The sequence below is a fragment of the Salminus brasiliensis genome, chromosome 11 (genome assembly GCF_030463535.1).
Source record: "Salminus brasiliensis chromosome 11, fSalBra1.hap2, whole genome shotgun sequence".
Classification (NCBI taxonomy): domain Eukaryota; kingdom Metazoa; phylum Chordata; class Actinopteri; order Characiformes; family Bryconidae; genus Salminus; species Salminus brasiliensis.
In genome coordinates this window covers 12,201,604-12,213,733 of record NC_132888.1, presented here as the reverse complement: position 1 = coordinate 12,213,733, position 12,130 = coordinate 12,201,604, and the positions used below count along the sequence as shown (strand labels likewise).

The 12,130-nt window shown below is 40.7% G+C and overlaps 1 protein-coding gene across 1 annotated transcript in view; it reads right to left on the bottom strand.

The window, feature by feature from the left end:
* The window catches only part of gbe1b (glucan (1,4-alpha-), branching enzyme 1b), a 128,310-nt gene that overhangs the window by 45,723 nt on the left and 70,457 nt on the right, over positions 1-12,130 (bottom strand). Inside the window, exon 12 of the mRNA XM_072691768.1 lies at positions 11,104-11,275. Coding sequence (XP_072547869.1) covers positions 11,104-11,275 — 172 coding nt within the window. The remainder of the gene's footprint in view (positions 1-11,103; positions 11,276-12,130) is intronic.

The following is a 12,130-nucleotide window of genomic DNA, read 5'->3' as shown; positions in this document are numbered from 1 at the left end:
AGAGAGAGAGAGAGAGAGAGAGTGAGTGAGAGAGAGAGTGAGAGTGAGAGTGAGAGAGTGACCGGACGAAGTGGAACGGACAGGGAGTGACAGAGCTTTCTAATGAAATACATTAGCTAGCTGTTAAAGAAGCATCAAACAATAAGTGAACTGCGTGGTACGCATACACTGTTACGCATGCTTATGAATTAGCAAGTGGAGAACTGTCAAAAACAGAGATAAGGGGAGGGAGGGAAAAGAGAGAGAGAGACAGTGGGTGCAGGAAACCAAAAAGGAAAGAATATGAGAGAGAGAGAGAGAGAGAGAGAGAGAAAGAGAGAGAGAATGAGAGAGAAAGAAAAAGAAAGAGAGAGTGAAAGAGAGAGAGAATGAGAGGGAGAGAGAGAGAGCCTTTCTATAACTATCTTTTTGTAAATTTGCCAAAACCTTTGTTTTAATTATTATTATGATTATCTTTTTTTATTGTTGTCTCTTCTTCGTCACTATTGCTGCTATTGTGGTTGTAATTCTTTGGCAAACGTACTGTACACTTTACTGTCATAATAATGAAGCTACCTTGAAACATAAGAGATAGGGGAGGAAAAGAATATGAGAGAGAGAGATGCAGAGGAAGGAAAGAGAAAGGAGAGAGAGGAAAGGAGAGAAGACAAAAAGCAAGAGACAAGCAGAGCAAGACAGACACACAACTGAAGAAAAAGCATGAGTGAAAGAGGCTGGAGAAAAGGAGGAGAGGGGAAAAAGAAAGATAGGCTAGAGAAAGAGAGGCTAGAGAAAGAGAGGCTAGAGAAAAAGGAGGAGAGGGGAAAGGAGAGAAAGAGAGGCTAGAGAAAAAGGAGGAGAGGGCAGAGGAGAGAGAGAGGCTAGAGAAAAAGGAGGAGAGGGGAAAGGAGAGAAAGAGAGGCTAGAGAAAAAGGAGGAGAGGGGAAAGGAGAGAGAGAGGCTAGAGAAAAAGGAGGAGAGGGGAAAAGAGAAAGAGAGGCTAGAGAAAAAGGAGGAGAGGGGAGAGGAGAGAGAGAGGCTAGAGAAAAAGGTGGAGAGGGGGAGAGAGAAAGAGAGGCTAGAGAAAAAGGTAGAGAGGGGGAGAGAGAAAGAGAGGCTAGAGAAAAAGGTAGAGAGGGGGAGAGAGAGAGAGAGAGAGAGAGAGAGACTGAGAGAGAAAGAGACAGAGAGAGAGAGAGAGAGAAAGACAGAGACAGAGAGTGTGTTCCACTAAAAGACAGACGTTTGTTAATCCCTGGATACAGCCACGATCCGAAATCCTGAAAATATGGAAATGGGGAGATAACCAGGGAATTTGAACAATAACAATCGCAGCAGGTAGTGTATTCTCACTAAGCCTTTGAGGAACACACACATCCCACCATGACGGCAGTGTGCAAACTTCCCAGAGCAGAAAGTAAACCTCGTTTGGAGGATGAACTTCTTCCTCTCTCTCCCTCTCCTTCTCTCTCTTTTCCTTCCATCTGACTGTAGAACGTATTCAGGGGTGACCTTTTCCTTGTAGTTTTGTTCAAAGAGTGTGCTGCTCGTGTGTGTGAGAGAGGGTGATATACAACACTGGCGTTCTGTTCAAACAGAACGGAGTTTTCTGAGGTGCACTTCTGACATACATTCAAATAATCTAATTCTCTTTGTCTTGCACTACGCGTGTGGAGGCGTCTCTAAGAACTCTCCTATTTCTGCTGACTCCTTTATTCCTTGGTTCTGTACTGCCAGATGATGCCGGTGCTCAATACTGTGCTCAGTCTCCAGAAAGATAATATTTATAAATAAGGCATGAAGGTACAGACAGAACTGAAAGCCATTTAAAGGATTTTGGTCAGCCGTGCTTCAAAGGATTGAAAACCTTCACCTGTACAGGGGCCTGACCTCAATGTGGTATTCTGTAGCGTAGCCCCTCACAAAGCCTGCCAAGATTTTCCCAACCGATCCCACGGAGAAGCTCAAAGAGTGTCGGGAAGCTCCTGTAATGTCATCTCCACTCCGAAGCAGAAAGTATAGTTAGAGGCCAGTGTTTGCTTAGTCAAGGTGAACGGACTGAAAGTCAAAGTGGGTCAAAAAAGTCGAACTCTGAGCTGAGAAAGTCTCCCGGCATGAAGCCGCGCTATCCGGAATCGATTTAAACAGAGAGAAGGTGGAGAAACGGAAGCATGAGGTGCGACGTGAATTTCTGAGTGTTTCCTTCACGTAGGTCTCGCGCAAAAGCTGTAAATTGCCACGGCTTAAACTGTCACTTTCTTTTCTCCCATTAAAAAGGCTGTATTTTATGAGTTGGCATGCTCTGAGACTAATCAGCGGGTGAACTTAAAAGGGTTCATATCATGGGGGGGGGGGAAATAGACTAAACAAAATATATAAACAGTTTAAACCTCTTTAACACTAGACTTTCTACAAAAATGGTTCTTTGAGGGTTCTTCAGGAAAGGCAGGGTTTCTTTACAGAAGTACACTTCATTTCGTAACATATCCTAATGCAGAAACTGCAATGAACTGTGGTAACAGTTAAGCACAATTTGTGGCGTCCCACAGGGTTCCATTTTAGGGTCTATGAAACATTATAACATCATTATCTTATAACCACATTATTGTTATAATGCAGTTATAACAACATACAGGCATTAAAGATTTAAGGAACCATTTGGATGCTTAAATAGTTTTTTGCATTGTTCTTCACACGAGTAGAATAATAATTTTATAGGTGATTCTATTTAGAACTTTGGGGAACCAGAGATGTGGACAATTCTAAGGGCCTGTGACTGACCCTAAAGCTACTAATTATTCAGTAACTTCTCAAAAAGAAATGAGTAACTTCTATGTGACTAATATGAAACTTGTGTCATCTCAGGGCAAGTAATTATGAATCATGAGCTCACATGCACGCCTTTAGGGTTTAAAGCCCCGGGAAACCTAAATCTGGGTTTTCTTTACAATAAAGTTACTCTAGCTTCTCAGGAACCCCAATGTAAATGTACAAAGTATGTCTGTAAATATCTTCCCAAAGTCTAATACGTTTGCCGTATTTGCCCAGTATTACTCTACTCTCGAGGTGGAATGGGCGGTCCTAAACGTGGGTGAGGTTTACATCAGCATATCCCAGACCAAATCACAAGGCTAACTTGGCGCCGCACTCTTAGAGTCCGAACAACCTGGAGAGCTAAAGCTAAAGCTAGCGCAAAATTTAGAGGCCGTGACATACAGGAAGGGGTGACGTAGCACATAGCTTCAAAGCTTTAAAGTAAAAAAAAAAAAAAATTCTCAGTCTCAAGGATGTGTGCGTTGCCATAGTAATGGAAATGTTCGCCAGAGATGGGGGGCTGTAAGACCATGCCCAGACCATTTTCAGAGAGGCCGGAAGAGTGCATTTTGGCGATTTTTGAGGAGCGTTTTCAATTTAAACTTTTTTTTATTAAACATTTGATTTAACATCCAAGTTTAGTATTATACAAAACAAATAAACCAATGTGCAAAATGTGTTCCCAGGAGCTTTAAGGGGTTGAGACATAGTCATTCACCATTCCATTCAGCTCCATATGTGAAAAACTAGCTGCAAATATAGCACATTTTGAATTCTTCATTTACATATAGCTGCATATTCATCGCACAGCAGGTTTAGCTCCACCTAGTCACTGAATGAGAGTTTCACTCCTGACTGCTTTTTCAATGAGGCACAATATAGGACTGCCTATCAGACGAAAGTCAATTTACATACATCAGCATTAGCATTCCTGTGGGACCATGGTGTTGTTATTGACTGTCTATCCTATGTAGTGTTCTGCAAATACATGAATATTACGCGGTACAGAATTTCAATTAAAATTCAGTTTATGTTGTACATTACTAGGTACACCTAGTTTTCACTGCACCCATGTTTCCAGAAAAATCAACATTGTGTTTATGTTCGATTGCAAAAGTTGGGAAATCTTGCTGGAACGTTTTGCTGCCTGTGGAAGAATTTGTCATTGGTGCTCTATTGAACAACACAGAATATCTGGTTTGCCATGGAATTAAAACAACAGGTAAAAGCCTCTGGCCATAGCTGGACTTTAGAGGAGAAACAAAAGAAAAAGGAAGATTTCAGGACTTTCCGAAGTTTCAAGGTGTTCGCATATCAGAGGCGTAATTGGCATTGCTGCAGATTTCTTGGCTCAAGTTCTTCTCATTATCAAACATCACTGTTGACAATCTGAAGGCAAATCCTAGTAATAAAGTCCATCCCTGCCAATCACTTACAAATAAGTTAAAAAACGTGTTTAGGAGCTTCTGAAAAATTACCAAAACTCCTATAAAAGAAGTTCAGAAACAGGCTGTAGATAAGATCATGTCAAATCCCAGCACGATGCAGCAGTTTAAATCAAATGCATGAAAAAAAGAGGTCAGTAATTACTTCAGAACAAACTAGTTACTGTGGGCACACATTTCTGGCTGTCCTTGGTGCCACATTGGCAACAAACTCCATGTAGGTAATTAGCATGAGCAAATGCCAGCCTGAAACTAGATGCTACAAGAGATGAGGGCATCCATTCAGAATGTGAATCTGAATGCAGCTCTGAAAGTCTATAGCTGGAAAAGGATCTAAAATAAGAACGGACCCAGCTGAAGGATCCAAAACGATTTAAGCTATTAACCCAGACTTCAGAATGGAGAGGCATCTACACTGAAAAATAAAAGGCAATACATGTGCTTTCATCACCATTCATATAAAACAAAGCCAACAGTCTAGTCAAAAAGAGAAAACTTAAAAGAATAAAGTGGCTGCTGCCACTTGATGATGGAAAAAGGCTCAATATTCCTTTTGGGAAAAGAAATCAGTCAAAAAAGTCACGGGAAAAACAAAATATTACACATTACATTTTAATTAAAAACTAACGTTTCATTTTGAGCATTTCCACTGGTGCAATTAGTGCTTGGTAAGGAATAGGACCAGTCTAAACAGCATTTTCAGAGCTTTGAACACTAGTTGGGATTTCTTTAATCAAACACTCTCTTCCACCAGATACTAAAAACAATTTGTACTTTGACTATTTATGTCCAATACAATACTATAAAGACAATACTGTTTTTACTTTACATTGCAGACCAAATATAATATATAATATATAGCTAGTGTAAGGCAAAAACGTTTTAAAAGTGTATACCGGTGATGGTGCAAATAAACTGAAATCAGTTGTGAACATATTAAATATCTTTGCATAATGCTAATAGGTCTGGGGTTATATGCAAGGCAAATAGGTGCATATATAAAAAACTAAACTTTACAATACTTTATTTAAATAAGAAGGGTTTTGTTATTAAAAAACTTTCCTAGAAATGGCATTAACTTGAGCAAAATTATGGGTATAGGAAATTTTACATTTTGCCAAGTTCAAGCTAAGTGAGGCTGTTTGTAAATGAGAAAATGCCTCAGAAAGGATCTAACAATGGTCAGCCCAAGTACCCGAATAGATAATCATGCCATTCAAGTATGCTTCGCAATTATTTAGAAATGTAACATCAGTAACTGTCCCATCACAATGCTTTTACTGATGAAACTACCTTTAGCCTTAATTCTTTGTGTATCACATACAAAGAAATGAGATAAAAGAGAAACAAATAATAGAGCAACAAATAGCATAACTTAGCGTTACCTGGGCCAACAAATGATATGAATTTTTCACTGGTTTTTAAAATGTGTCAGTTATAATGGTACTATGGACAATGAGAAATTATATCCATGAGAACAGTCTACTCAATAAAAAAGCAGTACATTAAATCTACAGTATATTCCAGGTAGTTAACCTTTTGAAAAAGCAGTTTAAGATGCAAACAAACTAAAACATTGTATGTCCTCTCACTGTCCTGGAATGCAACCTTTCCAACAAGTCAAATGCATCCCTTGCTACAGCTGCACTGGTTAATTGCAGGCACTGTTATTTGCAAAGCAAATATTTTTAGGAGCGACAGCAGCTCAGCTGTGAAGCACATCAGAATCTAGCCTGTGTTGTTACTTTAACATTGAAGTTCCAAAAAGCCTCTGGAAGCAATGTTACTTTTAAAGCATTTAACAGAAGCTCTTATTCAGGGCAACTTACAAGAAAATACCCTTAGCTAGCTCAAAGATATTTCTAAGCTTAGATACTACTAAATACGAAGACAGCGAAGACACCCAGGGGGGGAAGTTCGTTCCACCACTTTGGTGCCAGGACAGAAAAAAACCTGAATGCTCGTCTTCCCTGGATCTTAAAGGATGGCAGGTCAAGCGGAGCAGTACTTGAAGCTCGAAGGGGTCTTGGTACTGATTGGCTTTTGACCATTGCCTGATCATTGTATAGAGGGGCTGGTCCATTCTTGGCTTTGTAGGCCAGCGCCAGGGTTTTGATTCTAATCAGGCCGGCAGCTACAGGAAGCCAGTGAAGAGAGCGCTGCAGAGGAGTTACGTGGTTGAACCAGAAAGTTGCATTCTGGATTAATTGCAGGGGCCTGACGGTGGACAAAGGGAGACCTTGTATGAGCTTCCAATTTTGTAGGGACAGTTTGTGGAAGACCCCCACCGTCCCCATGCACAAAGTGAGGCTCATAAAGACATGGTTTGAAGAGTTTGGAGTAGAAGAAATAAACTGACCTACATAGCCCTGACCTTAAGCCTATTAGATACCCTTGTGATGAATTAGGACACCAACTATCACTCCACATCACTGCCTGACCTCACTCTAATGCTTTGCTTGCTGAATGGAATGGCAATGAATGGAAGGGAAATAGAGTGTGCCAAAATCTAGTGAACCCACATGAGAGAAAGCTGGTATGAAAGCCAAAAAAAAAAAAAAGGGGGGGGGGGGATTTGGCTCCATAATCAATACCCATCCCTTTGTTTTTTGAATGAGATGTCCTACAAGCTGATATGGTAGTGATATCTGGGTGCCTATATTGATATATGATCTTGGATTTCATCAATACCACCCAGCACTATGAGTAATCAGGTCTGACAGCTTCCTGTACACTCACTTGTTGTTGTATAGGTTACTGTCGAAGAAAAGCACCTTCAGTTACATTGACAGCTCTCCTGTTCAAACAGGAGTGCCTCAGCGACAGTGGAGCTGATCTGAAAGCCGGAAGCTGGATGTATATTTCCCTTGTCCGCCTACTGCTCCATTGCTGGAGCTGGTGAGTAACTTGCTTGCTGGCTCCCTGCTTGTGGAGGAGTGTGTGTGTTTTAATGTCATATGCCGTCGTTACAGTGCTCCACTGTCTGCAAGCGAACCTGGCCACCACCTAGATGTGAGGCTTTTAGCTCATAAGGCTCCTCTATTTGCCGGAGAGTAAACAGATGGCTTTCGCCGAGCAGGGGAGCGGCTCAAATTGATTCGCTTGCACAAACAATTTGTTCTTGCTCTGCACTGGTTAAATGACTCCACAGCCATTGATCCATTGACATGACATGTCGGCCTGTATTTACTTCTGCTCACTCTTTTCACCCTGCTTTTTTATTGCATGCTTACAAAATGTGCGTACAGAAAAGCAATAAATATATTTTCACTTTGAGCACAGCAGATTTGGATTTCTTCATCATAAAAATAGCAATCAATGGGTCAAACGAAATCTGTGGAATCAATGGAGTCTGCTTGGCTTCGTTCTTGGTTATTACTGCTGAAGAGACAATGGTCTCGAGATGGAACCTGTGTGGATGGAGGAATAATTACACTGCTCAGTGAGATGGTTCAGGAGGCATGAATACTCCAACTCTGTACTGCACAGCCAACCACCATAGACAATGCACTTTCCTTGTGAACAGAACAGGAAAGCTGACTTGCATGGACAAGAACCTACAGAGGTTGTTTGTTGAAATGTATTAGAGAAATGTCTTTGTAGAAGACTTCTTCAGTCCAAATTAATGAAAACGTTGTTCCTTAAGAGAAGGCACTACTTTTCTAAAGGGAAGAGTTTGTGGTGCAGCATTACCAACATAGAAAAGCAAATCATGCGTAGACATCACAGGGATCATCACATTTTAAAAATTTATAAATACTATAAATCAGAATTAGCTAATTTTGAAATTTAGTTTCTGTATGTGTCATGTTTTAGAACCATAACATTCTTCCTACATTTGATCAAACTTAAGTTAAAAGCTTTCCCTAGAGATAGAGAGATCCATGGGTTATGTATCGGTATCAAACAATTTTCATCCCGAATATGTGATCGACTTTATCATTTGCTCAATTTTGGGAGCTGGTCAGATCACATTATCCACATTTTGCAAGTTGCTGCAGCTTTGTGTGATGTCACAGCATGCTGCAGTTCCTCGTTTAATTTGGACCTTATTAACAGTTGCAGAACCCCATTAAAGCCAGTGTTGGAATAGCTGCTGAGTGCTGGCTTTATATCATATATGACTAAAAGTAAAAATGTCTCATAAGGAAATGATTAATGTGACAACCAGCCACACCCTCAATCGGCTGGTCATGTTAATAGACAATGGGTATTGCTGGTATAGCTCCCAAAAACACTGATCAGTCCTTCATGTCTGTCTTATTTAAAAAAACTGGGGACACACAATTTAACACTGGCTGAAAAATGCTTTAAAATAAGTATGTATATTAATATTTATTGATTAACAATATGTGATTTGTTATATTTCATCAACATTTTAAATGTATATGTAATGTATTTAATGATCTCCAAATGAGCAGAATGTTTAAATGATGCAGATGTGCTAAGATTTCAGCACATTACTCCTTTTACTGCATTTGTAACCCTATTGTAACATAGGTTAGATTCCTCTGGAATGCTAATCCACATATATTTAGCCTCAATTTCTGCATTTCTTTAATAAATGTTTATGTATCAGCCCAGCACCAGCAGATATATACATTGAAATTATCAGATAATCACATCGGCCCAAAATTCATATTTGTGCATCCCTATACAAGACCAGTATATATTAAACAAATGTACCAATTATAGTTATAAACTCCCATTATGTAGACTTAGCAACCACACAGCAGATTCCAATAAGCGAGTTTTGATTCCAGAGAATTGCAATTCTCTTCTAACTACAGGAAAACGTCGTCAAAATGAATTCTCTGGTAATCAAAAGGTGTGCAGACAGAGAGCACATTGAAAAACACTGGAAGTCTTCCTCTTTAATCATAAAATGAATCCAGTCTGTGGGTCACAAGTCCAACACGCACTGTGTTGTGTGAGGACCCACTATATAACCTTAATTAGAAGGAGGCTTGTGTTCCATCCTCTCATATATTTCAAACAGCGTTAGGCGCTCTTGTTTGAGTGTTGAGCTGCTTGCTGACTCTGTGCTCATGTGGGACTTGGAAAGGCAGATGGTAACAAGCCCAGACAAGAAGAACAAACAGCGGCTCACTAAACAACACAAAACTCTAGACAAAAAGAGTGAAGAAATTTCTTATACAAAGAAAGGGAAAGTTCCAGTCATTTGGTTAGCGAGAGGGGAGCCTGCACGCTCTCTGTCTGTTTGGAAATGCAAAAGCTCACTGGTGTGATCAAGCCGACCAGCATTGCTGAACACATGCTGTGGCCTGTGCCCCCACGGTGTGATTTCCACAACACATCGGTCACGTTTTCCAACTTCTGTAAGTGCAAACACCCTCAACTTTTGTATGGATACAATCAGGCTCCTCGCTGTTTCACAGTTTCTTGATACAGAGACTACAGTGGGATCAGTTAAGCTAATGAGAGGGGTCAAGAAAGCGTAGCGTCCCCATTCTGCCTGTTCAACTGGCCGTTCACCTGATCAGTAGGTGGGGCTAGAACGCCATAGAAAGCTGGTTGAAGAACACCCTGTCCCTAAGCGGAAGGAAAGACAGGCACTCTTTCAGACAGTTATATTGACCATTTCATGACGGCAAACTCTGTGGTCAATGTAATGCTGAACAAAGTCTAGATGGAGTCCGGCAGTGATATCTTATGCACAGAACTCTCATAACGTACTCAATATAAAACACAACACACTGCTTTAATGCTTTAACACAGTGCTCTTTCTTATTCGGCATGACTGGAAAACTGATAGGGGAGATGCAAGTCAGCTTCTAGGAGTTTCATAAGGCTGGAAATAACATTGTCCAAATTATTACTAACCATAACGAGATTGGACTGACATTACTAATGCTAGTTTAGATAAGAGAAGTACTGCAAATAGAGTAGGACTCTCTGGAGCAGATGAACATGAACCAACTAAACCTACTACAGCCTAATGCTAGGTGAGGGCTAGAGGGGTATAAAGCCCCTCAGCATTGAGCTGTGGAGCAGTGGACGTGTTCTCTGGAATAACGGTGCTCCATCCAAGACCTTTGGGATGAGTTGGTGAGTTGGCGGAGTTGGGGTGGTGATCACCAAACATTATGATTTTGCTAACACTGTTGTAGATGAATGCAATCAAATCCTCACAGCAATGCTCCAAAAACTAGTAGAAAGCCTGCCAGTTACTCCAACAAAAGCAAGATAAACTCTTTAGTACCCTTGATTTCAGAAAAAAACATTAATGAACAGGCATCCCAATACTTTTTTTCCATATAGTGCTTCTTACAAATGTATGGATTTACAGATTTATGAAGGAATGAGAGTGCTCTTTCTTCCAATCAGCAATGCTGGATGATTGATTGGAATACAGGAGGAGTGAGTTTCTATGATTTGTAATGATTCCAATACCAATATCACTAATGCTAGTTTATGCATGCTCTTGTGGAGCTGTGTAATGTGATAATTGAATATCTTAGAAATTCATATCTCAGACAGCCATTAATATCATGGCCCTGAAATAGACAAATCCAAAATGGCCTGAATGTACATAACAAATCTTAATATGTGGCCATATTAAGAATCTCAAGGCAATGTCAGGGGCATTATCCATGTACTCATTTATTTATCAAGTCCATGCAAATGTATGCATTTATTCATTCATTTATTATCAAATCCATGCATGTAAATGAAACTCTGGGTGGGAGATCCCCCTTTGAAGCAGATCTAAGACCAGCGTTCTCCACCGTAGTCATTGCATCATCAATGAAAAATTGGTGATAAAAAGAAAAAAGAATTACAATCAAAGTTAGTTTTCCCCACAAGACTATAGCATTTGTATGGTGCCTATGGAGAGACTCACCCATAAAGTTGAGGTAGCCCTCCCCTCCCAGGCTGTGCGTCAGCAGTCGGATCATCTTGTGCAGCTGGATGCCCCGATCAATGATGGAGTTCATGGGAATTATGGAGCTCATGCTGGTGTACATCTCCTTATCCATCAGCCAGAAGGCCAGGGTCTTGTCTCCCACCAGAGCCTGTCAGAAAGTCGCAGGATTATGAGAATTGAACACATACAGTACATTAGTTGTGTGAGTAATGATTATTGAACCGGCTTATGGATGTCAGCTGTCCCTGAAGGTGGGCAGACGCTCTGGGAGGCTGCTAGGCTATGCGTTGAACATGTTGTCAGACTAACCCGCAGTCACTTGGAGTTAAGATAAGATCAGGACATGGATTAGATCGTGTAAAAACACTGTAGGACATGACGGGACGCTATCTCCGAGCAAGTCACATTTTCAAGAGCGACCAAGTACACAAATCATGTGATGCTGCTTTTTTTTTTCTTTCTTTTTTTTGGTCACAGCTGTGGAATTACAAGAGGCAACTGTTGTATTTGGGCGTGTAGAAGAGCGTACTTTAATACATCAGCTTACAGCAGAAAGAGTTCGGGCAAAAGCTAATGCAATAAACAAAGAACAAAAGTGGATCAGCCCTAATTAGCATTATGCTAATGTTAATTGGTGCAATTGGAGCTAATTGGTGGTTACAACCTTCTATCTATTGTTAGCCATGCTAGTTTTAAGTATTCCCTACTCAGTATGTGAGCGGTGCAGAGCGAGAGTGCTGCATGGAGCACAGTGGCATGATTTTGCCTGGAGCAAGAAGCAGCTTTTCAGAAAGTCGGCACGTCAGTGTTCTGTATCACTCCAAGATTGCTCCGATACCACCTGACCTGAAGGCCTGTTTATACTACCTCTGAGTGGCGTGAGTGATGCGGTGGTGTGAGCGTTACAGTTCACACACACACACAGGCCAGTCAGACACATAACAGAGTGCTTGCCCTGTGGAATGGTGCAGTGAGCCTATACTGGAAATTCTCAGTCATACTG